Below are 14,122 nucleotides of genomic sequence, written 5' to 3' on the forward strand. Positions count from 1 at the left end.
AGTGTGTCGGCTGCAGTTTGAAGGAAGTGTCGCACGAACCTAAAGTGTTAAACAGAATAATCTCTGAAAATTTCCACAGCAGAATCGTAAAGTACCGGTATGACTTTTAGTTTGGAAAGTTTGGAAAGCACTGCTTTAAAGACTATGTAAATGCCCTTTAGTATATGTATATAACATTTATCTTTAAAATATTAAAATTTTTTGTTATAATAACGGTTATTATAGCCTGTTTTTGAAATAAAATTTTTTGTAATATTGAAAGAGCATCTTAATTTTTATACACTTAGATGTAGCTCATTGAAATATATTATAATTCTGGTTTCATTTAGACAAATGTGATGTGCATCCCCACTCGAAATTAATATCCAAACTGCATGCACACATGCACTCACATGGAGGATAGCAGACAGTGAAAATCATCTATCTGAAGACTGACGCATGTCTCAGTTTATCTACTCTATATATATATAAAAAGATAAGCCGAAATTTGAAATGTTTTTATGTCACATTTTTTGTCTTACCGGCTTACCAGCCTGGAACTTGGGGAGTTGGGTGCCGGGGGTGGGTAGGAATCCCTATTTTATATATATATATATATATATATATAAAATCTGAGCAGAATTCTAAAGAAGTTTAACATAAAAACGTGCTTCTCGACTCTGCCAAAAATAATATCACGCTTCAACAACTATAAACAACCTCACAACCTTCTACAATACCCAGGTGTATACAAGGTCACTTGTGAATGCGGAAAGCCTTACTATGGGCAGACAGAGAAATCTATATTACAACGCTCGAAGAGCATCAGAGAGACATTGCTTATAAGAGAACCAGAGCAACTGCTCTGTCGGGCCATGTCCTGCTTTCAATAAACATGAACAACGAAGGCCACCAACATGAAATAAATTGGACGTTGACTTCAAACCTACACATCTGCCATGATGAAATAGAGCGCCGCATTGTCGAGTCAAGGGAAATCACCTTAGACCCTTTTCATTTGAATAATAATCTTAGCTATAATTTGGCTGACTCTTTCAACTCTACTATTAGATACTGGAGATCGCGTGATTCCACACACGCACAGGTGTACAACAATAGAACTTTAACTCGGACTGTAGTTCAAGCTCATAATAACTGTAATTTACAGTCGAATATTATGGCTTTATAATTGCATAGCTTTGGAGTGTGTCAATGTTAATTTAAGTGTCTTTTATTATCTTTCTATGTTCTTATCGCCTGAAGAAGTCATTCTTGACGAAACATGTTGCGTTTTTTCAAATAAATGTCATTGTGTTATAATTCTCGGGTTTAAGTCAGTTAATTTAGAAAAATGAAAATATCCCAACCCCGAGTTAATAGTACGTTTCATATATATATATATATATATATATATATATATATATATATATATATATATATATATATATATATATATATATATATATATATATATGACTACCTATTATATTAACTCAGAATTGGGATATGTTCATATTTTTATATACTGACTTAGATCCGAGAGTTAGAACAAACAAATTTATTCACAACATAACATGTTTCGGCAGAAGGCCGACTTCTTCAGGCATCAGGAAACATAGAAAGCAAATAAAAACACTATAAAGAAACATTGTGTCACTGAAAATTGAAGTTGTTGTCCAGTTTATCTCATGTTGGTGGTCTTCATTATTTGTGTTTACTAAAACAGGACATGGCTTGACAGGGCACTTGCTATAGTTCTCTTGTAGGCAATGTCTCTCTGGTGTTCTTCGAGACGTAGGAGGGTGGATTTCTCAGTCTGGCCATAGTATGGCTTACCACAGTCCCATGTAATTTTGTACACTCCTGGGAACTGTAGATGGTTGTGAGCTGGTTTGTGTTTGTTTATGATTGATCTTAATATGGGAAGAGTAAAGAAGCACGTTTTTATGTTAAACTTTCTTAAAATTCTTCATAGTTTCTTGGAGAGCGAGCTGATGTATGGTAAGGAGATATAACCTTTGGGGTTGTCCTGTGTTTCTGAGTTGTTTTGATGGTGGTGGTATAGATGCTTGTTAATTATTATTGTTATTTGTTTTTGTTAATAGTTTTAAAGAGTAGCCATAAAAAGAACGTGAAGGTTCTTTTTAGATGTGAAGAGGGTCCAGAGACGAGTGACCAAGATGATAGCAGGTCTGGGGAATGAACTTATGAGAATAGGTTGAGGATTTGTGGGTTGCAGAAATTGGACGATAGGCGAAGGAGGGGTGATATGATTGAGACATTCAAATTACTGAAGGGTTTTTATAAGATTGATCCAGAAGATATTTTTGAAAATATGACTGGTGGTGGGAGGACTAGGGGCCATGCATGGAAGCTGGGAAAGAGCGTGGTTGACAAGGGTGTTAGAGCTAGGTTTTTTACTTGGAGAGTGGTGAATGAATGGAATAAGCTTCCAGAGTCTGTTGTGGGTGCTACGACCGTGAATGAGTTCAAGGCAAGATATGATAGATACTGTGTAAAAGTTGAATAGTTGTTCCAGACATGATGTTAGGGCCTCCCTCGATGAGTCTGTCGACTCCTTGGAGTTTCTCGGAACAATAATAATAATAATAATGTTGTAGTTCATTTTTTAGCTCTTCATCATTTGACAGTACAGATCTGGCACGATGTGCTAGAGTTGAGATGATACCCACTTTCTGTGCTGAATAGTGATGTGAAGATGCATGCAGGTATCTATCCGTGTGTGTAGATTTTCTAAAGATGGAGATTTTTATGGAGTCAGATGTCTTGGTAAGTTTTATGTCCAGAAAAGGAAGAGATCCATTTTCTTCAACCTCCATGGTTAATTTGATGTCTTGGTGGAAGTTGTTTAAGTGGTCTAAAAAAAATGTGAAGGTTATCAGTACCGTGTTCCCAGATAAGGAATATGTCATCTACATATCTCAACCAGACTTTTGGCTTAAGAGTAGATGAGGAGATTGCCTTTTGTTCGTAGTCTTCAAAAAAGATGTTGACTAGTATTGGGAATAAATACACAATATATATATATATATATATATATATACACAGTAAAACCCTGTTTTTACGTTCCTGCAATGTACGTTTTCCTGCCATTTATGTCATTTTCCGTTGGTCCCGTCTTAAGGCCTATTCTTACGATATATTGTTTTCCTGCCATTAACAACTTGATATGGACGTTATTTCCCATGATTTGCGTTTTTTTCTCGGGTGGCAATACTGATTTTCAAATCGATTTCTGCAAAAATCTGCGCATTTCTGTTCCCAGATGACACTGCTTTCAACTGTAGTTTCGTTTCCACCATCACGGTGACTTGCACGCTTGCAGCAGTAATGTAGTGATGAGCCATACCATGATTTTTCAATCACAGTACGAATTGATATTGCAGAATTTCTGCTACATAATTCTTCTTCTTCTTCTTCTATGATCTCGTATGCTTTTAAGCGTCGAGATTTTGCCAAAGAGATTTCAATGCCATCCTGTCTAAGGTTTGTTGTTTTGCTTCTTTCCAGTTAATTCCCTTCTTTTCCAATTTTTCTTTAATTTCCTTTTGCCAGCCTTTCCTGGGTCTGCCTATGTTTCTTTTTCCTATTTTCTGGCTTTCGTATACAGTTTTTGCTATTCTTCCTTCTTCCATTCGATTGAGATGTCCAACCATCTCATTTGGGCTTGTGTTATGAATTGATTCAGAGGTGCAACTTGAAGGCTGTCTCTTATGGTTTGATTTTTTATTCGGTCTAGTCTTGTTTTTTGTGCCACTTTCCTGAGATATTTCATTTCAATTGTTTGTAGTTTATTTGTGTTTCCTGTTGTTAAACACCAAGACTCACAACTGTATGTTAATGTTGGTAGAAACACTGAACGGTACACTGCCATTTTAGTATTTTGGGTGACTTCTTTCTTATCTAGGAGTGGGCCTTTCATTGCATAGAATAGCTTTGTTCCCCCTCTTATCCTGTTGTTAATTTCTGTGTCTAGTCTACCATCTTCTTGTATATATGATCCCAAGTATTTAAAGGAGTGGACTTGTTCCAGTTGGTGATTCTCTATTTTTATTGTGTGTTTTTGTTGATTTCTAGATATGATCATTGTTTTAGTTCTATTTATATTTATGGTCATATTCCTTTTCTTTGTTTCTTCATGCCAAATGTTGATATTGTACTGCAGATCTTCAGCTGTATTTACTAGAATCACTACATCATCTGCAAAAGCCATATGTGAAACCCTAGTTTCTTTCAGTTTCCTGTATCCTAAGTGGAACTTTTTTGTTTTTGTTTGGCATGCCTTTAAAATTTCATCCATTACTACGATGAAGAGAAGGGGGCTGAGGATACAGCCTTGCCTCACTCCTACATTTGTTTCAAATTCTTTTGATCTATTATTACAGATTCTTACATAATTTCTATTACTTTTGTAGAGGCTTTGTATGGCTGCTATTAAGTTATCTTGTATCTTGTTTTTCTTTAATGTTTGCCATATTAAGTGTCTGTGAACTCGGTCAAAGGCCTTTTCAAAATCTATAAAACATGAATGTAGTTCTTTTTCCATATTCCAATGTTTTCTCTGATATTTGTCTAAGACTGAAGATAAGATCCTGTGTGCTTCTATTTTTTCGAAAGCCATATTGCATTTCATCCAGCGTGTCTCTATTTGATTCCTAAGCCTTGCTTCTAAAATGCGGGTATATAATTTTCCTGGAACGCTTAAAAGCGAAATTCCTCTATGGTTTCACATTTGTGGTTGTCTCTTTTCCTAAATATGGAGATTATTATAGCTACTTCCCAGTCTTTGGGAATAATTTTCTTTTTCCATACAACATTGAATAGGTGTAAAAGAAATTTTATGGCTTTCGTTCCTAAATTCTTTACCATTTCTGGTGTTATTTGGTCATGGCCTGCTGATTTGCCCAGTTTTATTTTATTTATTGCTGCTAACAGTTCATTTGCATGAATTTCTTCACTCTGATCTTCTATTTTGCTTGTGTGTCTTGCTCTTAGGGTTCTGTTTTTTCCATGTCCTGCATCTTCCAATAATTCTTGAAAGTACTGTTTCCATCTTTCCGTGATGTCTTCGGAATTTGTGAGTAACTTTCCATCCTTATTTTTGATAAACTTTATGGGGCATTCTTTCTCTGACCTCATTCTTCTTAAAACATTATAGAAGAGTTTTTGGTTTCCTTTAAAATTTTGTTCTAAAGTATGTCCGAAGTCTTCTCAGCATTTTCTTTTCTCTGCTTTCACTAAGGTTTTAACTTTATTTCTTTGGTTGTTGTATAGTTCTCTATCAACCTGCAGCTTTGATGTTATATATCTCTTCCATAATTGCTTTTTCTTTTTAATTTCTTCTTTTAGTTCTTCAGTCCACCAGGGTGTTTTATGTTTCTTCTGTTTATTATTTAATGATACACCACAAATTTCTTTGCTTGTTTCTAAAAGTGTTTTGAACCCGTACCATAGGTTTTCTACATCTTGGTCTTCATATATCTCTTTTTCTACTTCTTTCATCTTCTCTTCTATTTTACTTTTATACTCAATGGCTGTTTCTTCTTTCTTTAGTTTGTAGTTCTTTATCTTAACATTTATTTCCTTGCTACTTTTTCTACATTTTTCAACTTTTATTTTATGGATTGTTTCCAATACTAATAAGTAGTGGTCACTGCCTATTTCAGGACCTCTGTAGACTCTTGCATTTTTTGTATACTTCCAGTACGATCTGCTTATGATGGCATAGTCGATTATAGATTTTTCGTCTCTATTGGGCTCTTCCCTGGTAAACTTATGGATTTCTTTATGCTTGAACATAGTATTTGCTAACACTAAATTATTTGTAAGGCAAAGATTTATTATTCTTTCTCCATTATTATTCCGGGTTATTTCTCCTTGTGATCCCAACACTTGTTTCGTTTCTTCATCTATTTGATTCCCTACCTGGCCATTAAGGTCTCCTAGTAGTATGATATGCCCTTGAACTTCTTCAATTGTTTTTTGTAAGAGTTCGAAGAATTCATTTTTAATTTCTTTATTGGCATTATTGTTTGGGCCATATGCAACAATTACAGTGAATACTTGGTTGTCTGATTTAAAATCTATAGTGATTGTCAACAACCTTTCGTTTATTAGTTTCAATTTAGTAATATATTCTTTGAGATCTGGTTTAGTTATGCAAGCTACCCCTTGTTTTCCCCATTCTCTTGGGTTTACCCCTGAATAGAAAAGTATATACGCATCTTTCATTTTCTGGCAACCTTGACCTTTCTTTTTTTGTTTCTGTGACTGCTAGCAAATCCAATCTTGATTTTTTAAATTCATCAATTAATTCATTTTCTTTTCCATGTAGACTTTTAATGTTCCATGTTCCGTATCTCATGTACCTTTTTCCTCGCTTTGTCGTTATCCATTTAGGCAGTTCGGCTATCTCTTTGTTATTTCTTTTAATGAGTGAAATTTTACGGTGTGCAGGGGATTAGCCTTCAGCACCCGAGTCTGGTGGTGGGGCTGCCACCTTCGAGGCCCCCAGACCGGCCTATGAGGGAAGTGCTATCCTGTTGGTCCGCTGGAGGTATTTTATTTCCCTCCTACCCTTCATAGTAACCTATGATGAGCATTCCCTGATCCGCCACCAGGGGATGCGCCCGAAAGGGGTTACAGGTGTCCCCACACAGGTGCTACGTAATTTAGCGTGTGAAAGTTGCTTTCAAGTTGCAGTGGTGGATTATCCATGTTAGTGACATGGAGAAAAAAGACAGAAAATGTATTTCTGTAGATTCTGCAATGTGTAGATTAGCATGCCGGAACACTTGTGCATTTAGCAAAAGATCTTGGATCTTCGTGTCTACTTTGAACACAATAGTAAAAAACAGGTCAAGCATTGAACTCGATGCAAAACAATCTGGCGCTATGTCAAAAAAAAAAAAAAATGAAAAGCAAAAACAATCAACAATTAAAGATTTTTTTAAAATAGATAAATGTAAGTAATTGTAAATTCATTTATTTTCAGTTATTAAATTTTATAATCTAGTATGTAGACTCATATACTAGCAGTAAGTCATCTTTTAGCCTTTTTTTAATGTTTTTTTTTTTTACATTTCCTGCTATTTACACTTTTTTCCATCAATCCCCTGAAAAGTGTAAAAAAACGGGTTTTACTGTATATATTGTGTATTTGTTTTTGAAAAGAAAACTATTGTTTGAGTGATTTAATTTTTTTACCTGTTTTTTAACAAATTACTTATAATTCTCTTTGCTTTTCTGCATTCTCTTGCTCTCTCTCTCTCTCTTATGCCACCATTTTCTTTTATAGTTAATAAGAAGCGCAGGTCGAAACATAGTAGTCTTGAGGATGAAGACAGTAGAGGTGAGAGCAATAACAAAATAATTTTTTTTTAGACACTTTGTATTAAAATTAATTAAATTCTGTTAATTGATATACAGTAAAATGGCAATTATCTGAATCACTGTCATCCCCAAAATCCACTTTTAGTGCATTGTTTGTTAAGCTGAAATCACACTCCTACAGCTTAATGCATTAGTTTCCCATTATTTGTTTGAAGATATATGCAGTATAGCATAGAAATAGCTTTGTGATTACAAGAGTTAAATTGAATGTTTGCTTTAGCCAACTGAATGGACCCTGGACAGTCACTCATGACCCTGAAGAGCAAGCACAAGAGTATGGTGTGTGTGTGTGTGCATGCATGTGTAGGGGGAATGATTAGCTTTTATTCGTTCCACTGCAGCGTGATGTTTTTGCAGGGGTTTCTAATCACTCAGTATTTGAGTTTTTGTGCTTATTTCAAAGTGAAATACTGTGCCATTTTGCTTTTTAAATTTTAATATGGCTCCTCCTTTGTGTTAATAATGGTGTCTACATTCAAAAGAAACTGTAATGGACTGTCATTGGAAGGTAAGATATTAATTTCCAGTTATTAATAAACTGGAAAAGGACAAAACTGGTGTATCTCTTGCTAAGATTTTTAATGTTGGTAAATCAACCATATCTGTCAAAGAGCAGAAAAAATGAAATTTTGAATTTTCCTTCAAGGTTGGACAATTGAGAAGTGGGTAATGGACCAACTCATGCAGAAACCTTCACTGTGCTGCAATGGAATAGTGTCAACAACAGTCTGAATGCAGTTCTACAGAAATGCATGCTCTTAAAGAGGATGAGAGACTTTGGCACTAAAAAACAATCTCCATGGTTCAAAGAAAAAATTCAAGATTATATATTTTAAAAATAAACCTTCCCAAGATTCATTATATAATCTTATTGTGTGCAATTATTTGGTTGCTTATTTCTGTTTATGCAAAAAAAAAAGTGTGATTTATATACTTGTCACTTTTTTTTTAATGTTGAGCCCATACACAGGAGGTTGGTTGGTCAACCTATAGTACATTAGTACTGTGTATGGGTGGTGGGTTGGGAAAGGAGGAATTTGTTTACATTTGATTTGAATGACTTTAAATTGTATTTGTTGGGAGGTGGGAGACTGTTCCACAGTGCAGCAGTTTCAGGGATGAAGGAAGAGGAAAAGAAACTTGTTCTGTTTGTTTCTAGGTGAACTGTGAAGGGATGTTGTGCAGCAGCTGTACGTGTTCCAATGAGTTTAGTACTGAGCAGAGGAATTATTGATGATATTTAGATGAGCATTTCCCATGGAAATATTTGTAGAATATACATACTGCAGAGACCATACATCTGTGTGAAAGAGGAGGGGGGGGAGTTGGTAAGGGATGGATCATTGATGAGTCTAATTGCTCTCCTCTGCATTGAGTCGAGCATTTTGAGAGCATTTTTGGGGCCCCCCATCCCATATGTGAGAGCAGTATTCAATAGTTGGGCGTATTTGTGACTTGTATAATATTAATAGCTGTTCTGGAGTGAAGTAACGTCTTGAGCGAAAAAGAAATCCTAGTTTTTTTGAGGCTGAGGATTCAATGTTTTAGATATGTTTATGTCAGGAGAGGTTTGATGTGAGGGTGATTCCAAGGAGTGAGATCTCAAACTGTCTGGAGATTTGGGTATCATTAAAAAGGATATTAGGTAAAAATGGTTCTTTTTTATGGGAAATAGTACAGAACTGGATTTTATTGGCATTGAAATTTATGAGATTATCTGAACCCCATTGGGTTCAGATAATCCAATTATCTGAAAAGGCTTGGAGATCGGAGTTGAGGGTCGCAGTGGTTGATGTTCTGTAGGTTGAGGTGAGTTGTGTAGGGTAAGACTTATCAAATGCAAGTGAAGTGTGTAGCGTGCTGTCGTCTGCAAAACTGTGTATTGGGTTGGAGGTCAATTGCGGTAGGTCATTGATATATAGCAGGAAGAGGGTTGGTGATAGGACAGAACCTTGTGGGACTCCAGTATTAATTGAGTGGTGAGAGGATAGGGAGCCATCACACAGAGTATGCATCCAGTCAGAAAACTGGCAATCCACCTACAGAAGCCCTGGGTCAGACTGAATGATGATAGTTTGCCTAGTAGGCCTTTGTGCCAGACCCGGTCAAAGGCTTTGGAGATATGTAGTGCAACCACTTCAGATTTGCCAAACCTCTCCATAGCCTTCGTCCAGAGATGGGTGATGTATGTGAGTAGTTCTCCTGTTGATCAGCAGTGGCAGAATCCATACTGGCTGTCATTTATTTGATGAGTGTCTTCAAGATAGTGTAGGAGTTGGGAATTGATGATTTTTTCCATTACCTTTGACAGGACTGAGGTAAGCAAGATAGGACAGTAATTGGATGGCAATGACTTGTCACCCTTCTTGGGGATGGGCTGAATATAGGCCAATTTCCAGTTTGTGGGATAGATTCCAGTGGAGTAGGAGAGTATATATAGGTAACATAGGATAGGGGTCAGTTCTGGAGCATAAACTTTCAGAACAATTGGGGGAATGCCATCGGGACCAGGAGACTTTTCTTTGTGTCTAATTTGGACAGTATTTTTTGGATCTCATCCTGGCAAAAGAATATGGGGGCATTGTATGTTGGGTGTCTGGAATGGTTGGGGGACATTTACCATTGTCTGTTATGCATGCATTTGAAGCAAAGTATGGAAGATTGGCTTTATCTGTGGATGATGATGCAGTAGAGCCATCGGGGTGTGATAGGGATGGGAATAGTGCTGGGCAGAAATTACGGCCAATTGCTTTGGCGAGAGACCAAAAGGCTCGGCTGCTGTTTGGACACACTGTTAGTTTCCTGCTTTTTGCTCTTTCGAACTCTGTTTTGGAAGTGTTGATTGTTTTTTTTTTGCATTTATTACAAGCTTTGGTGTAAGCTTTGAAGGAGGATGAGGTTCTTGATTTCAGCCAGTTGTGGTATGTCTAGTGTTTCATCTCTACAGCCTTGGCACATCTTTTGGAGAACTAGGGTTTCGTTAGGGAATGGCAGTTCAGGGTGCTGTGTGGAATGTATGTATTCATGCCGGTGAGGATTACTTTGGTACTTTGAACTGTGGTTGTATATAGGCTTGCTTGAGCCTCCCTAGTTCAGTCAGTATAGATGAAGTTATTTGGTGGGAAAGACCTGGGTTCATTTCCCATCAGTGACATGAGGAACTTTTATTGGTCTCTTTCAACTAAAGGTGATTTAGCCATTTTCATATGGAGGTATTGGTTTTTTTCACCCAGAAACTTGGGTTTTCACCCCCCCCCCCCCAGAACGGGCAAACCAGCCCGTGAACATCCCATGTCTGTTGATACGTGTGTTCATGGGCCAGTTTGCTGAACTAACCATCTTATCCTCAATACAGTAGTGGTTAAATGTAGAAAAATCCTCGACACTGCAAGGTGTCGAGGATTTTTCTACATTTTCTAAAAGAGGAGGGAAGGAAGAAGAATATTTCAAAATACCTTAGTAATAACCTTGCATTCTATGAATAATCACGTAATATATTCCAGTTATGTTAAAAATGCTGTCAGCTGCACTACTTATATTAATATCTCTTTGTAATGAGATTTCTTTTTACACTGAGTGTTAGGTAAATATAGAAGAGTTCAATCTGATTAGTGCACTAAGTTAAAAGTTAGCATGTGCACTTGTTCCACTGAGCTGCAATTGAAAAGCTAGTAATAGCTGACACATTATTGTTGTTGGTGAAAAGATAACATTTTATAATGAATGGCAGATATCACAACACTTAACAATCGTGAATTACAATAAAAAACATTGAAATTATTAGAACTATCAAATCTAGCATGTACAATTCATTTTAACATAGATATCAATATTGGGCACATTGCTTTCAAGTGCTGATTATACGTGGTTATGAAACCATCATCATCATCATCAAATTCCTGCCATGTGCCCTCAAGGAGTGTACAGGATATGATAGTACTACATGAAAAATTTACATCATTACTAACTTCCTATCTACATGAAACCAAAACTAATAAAATACTAACATAGAGAAACGATTGTAAAAAGATTCATAATTGTAAATTATTATTATTGTTATTATTACAGGGGAGTCCTTAGACTCATCGAGGGAGGCCCTAAACAACATGTCCACACAACTATTCGACATTCTCACAGTATCTATCATACCTTGCCTTGAACTCATTCATTGTCATAGCACCCAGAACAGACTCTGGCAGCTTATTCCACTCATTTACCCCTCTAAAAGTAAAGAACCCAGCTCTAACAAACCACACTCTTGCCCAGCTTCCATAGATGTCCCCTAGTTCTCCCACCACCAGTCCTGATCTCAAAAATATCCTCTGAATTAATTCTTATAAACCCTTTAGCAATTTGAATGTCTCAATCATATCTCCCCTTTTCCAACTATCAACTAATTTCTGCAACCCACAAATCTTCAACCTGTTCTCATAAGGTTCATTCCATAGATCTGCTGTCATCTTGATCACTCACCTCCTCTCCACCTCCTCCCCATCAAGAAGGAACTGAGGTGACCAAATCTGGGCACAGTAGTCGAGATGAGGTCTTATCAAGGCTCAGTACAGAGGTACAATAACTTGCTTGTCTCTGCTCGTCAAAGTATTTTTCCACAACCAAGTGAGTTGATGAGCCGATTTAGCCACTTTTGCAATGTGCTACCTAAACTTCATCTCCCTATCCACCAACACTCCCAAGTCCCTGGCCTCATCAATCTCATGGAGTATAGTTCCACCAATGTGGTATACTGCTGCTAATCTTTTCACCCCAAAATGCATAACCTTACATTTTGTCACATTAAATTGACATCCATTCTCCTTAGCCCAGAACTCCAATCTATCCAAGTCTTCCTGCAAGATTTTGACATCTTCTGCATTCACTATTGCCCTACCTAACTTTGCATCATCAGCGAACAAATGAACTATTCCTCTTAGATCCTTTCCTATCTCGTTAATGAACAAATTGAATAGTTGTTGTCCAACAACAGAACCCTGCGGCACACCACTAGTCACAGGCAGTCTTTTGGCCTCTACTCCTGAATAAACTACTCTCTGATATCTCTCCATCAACCACCCACCTATCCATCTCACCAACCCTATATCCATTCCCATATGTTGTAGTTTATGGATCAGGCTGCCTTTGGGCTCTACTCCTGAATAAACTACTCTCTGATATCTCTCCATCAACTACCCACCAATCCATCTCACCAACTCTGTATCCATTCTCATATGTTGTAGTTTAAGGATGTGGTATCCTGTCAAATGCCTTAGCCAGGTCCAGCAGTATCATTGTAAACCCATTACCCTTATCCAGTTCAGCCGTCACTGTGTTATAAAACTTGAGCAAGTTACTGAGGCATGATCTACCCTTCACAAAGCCATTTTGCCCTCCTACAGTATCTCATTATCATCAATCCATTCCTGTATTTTTCCCTTGGCTACTTTCTCCAAGACTTTGACAACGACTCTTGATATGCTGATCGGTCGGTAATTTGCAACAGTAGTCTTGGATCCTCCTTTATGAAGTGGAACTATTTTTCCCTCTTTCCACACCTTCAGGACTAAACGAGACCCAAAACTCAGATTAAACAACATGGTCAAGGGCACTGATAATTCTTTAGCCGCTTCACATAAGACCCGTTCCAGTATACCATCCAATTCAACAGATGTATTCACATTAAGGTTCTGTAATAGACTATTAACCTCCTCTTCATTCATCACAATTCCCGTATAAACTAATGGTGCCTTCATTTTTTCTATGTCATCACCTGGATGATATACTCTTGCAAAGTGCTCGCTCAGTAATTCCACTATATCGACTGATTCAGTGACCGCCTTACCATCGTCATTCCTTAAAATCATTCTGCCGTGTACAGTTTTTATTTTGCTTGCAGCATATTGAAAGAACTGTTTGCGATTCTCTTTAGCTTGCATAGCTAGTTTCCTTTCATAATCTGCTTTTGCTTTTTTTACCGCACTCGTTACCCTTCTGGCCTGAATATTATGATTATTTTTACAATACAGTAATTTGATGTAGGCCTCGTTACTTATTATAAGTAGTTCTGATAATCAAGTATACATGCAAAAAGGTATTCCCTATTTATGTTTGATTAGCTGAACTAACCTTGGTCCCAGTTAGTTTGAAAAACCAATGTTTTGCTGTATTAATTTTATTGTACACATACACGACATGCATGCGCATGCAGAAACCCATCAAAATCATCAGGTATTCCTAGTTTTGCAGTGCCCATTTTTAAATTACATTCTTGTTATTTTTGATATATTATAAGGTAAGATAAAAAAAAGTATTGTGTCGACAATTTTTGGACTGCATGTAAAAAAAAAATAATGTGAATTATATCTTATCTTCCCCTTCCATGTTAGGCTCAGTAACCTGTCACAGATGTGAAATATATACATTATAGGAATTACATAATTACATATGAACATTGCTCCACGAATTATACAAATTCCTACCTGGCATGCAAAAAAATGTTTTACTCTCCTAATACCCCTTCTCATCATTTTTTAATGATATGTTGTAATAAGTGAATTGGAGTGTCATTAAGTGCTGCCACTCCTATTCACTTATTACAACATATCATCAAAAAATTATGAGAAGGGGTATTAGGAGAGTAAAACATTTTTTTTGCATGCCAGGTAGGAATATGTATAATTCGTGGAGCAATGTTCATATGTAATTATGTAATTCCTATAATGTATATATTTCACAT

General features: G+C 36.7%; 1 protein-coding gene across 4 annotated transcripts in view; it reads left to right on the forward strand.

Moving 5' to 3' along the window:
- LOC150106713 (PHD finger protein rhinoceros-like) overlaps positions 1-14,122 on the forward strand; it is a 397,154-nt gene that overhangs the window by 67,571 nt on the left and 315,461 nt on the right. For all 4 annotated transcript variants that reach the window (XM_090392660.1, XM_090392659.1, XM_090392661.1 and 1 more), the window contains exon 4: positions 7,298-7,351. In XM_090392660.1, the coding sequence (XP_090248786.1) occupies positions 7,298-7,351 (54 nt within the window). The remainder of the gene's footprint in view (positions 1-7,297; positions 7,352-14,122) is intronic.

Source organism: Typopeltis vanoorti, chromosome 5 (genome assembly GCF_054136105.1).
Source record: "Typopeltis vanoorti isolate ZY-2024b chromosome 5, IOZ_Tvanoo_1.0, whole genome shotgun sequence".
NCBI classification, from domain to species: domain Eukaryota; kingdom Metazoa; phylum Arthropoda; class Arachnida; order Uropygi; family Thelyphonidae; genus Typopeltis; species Typopeltis vanoorti.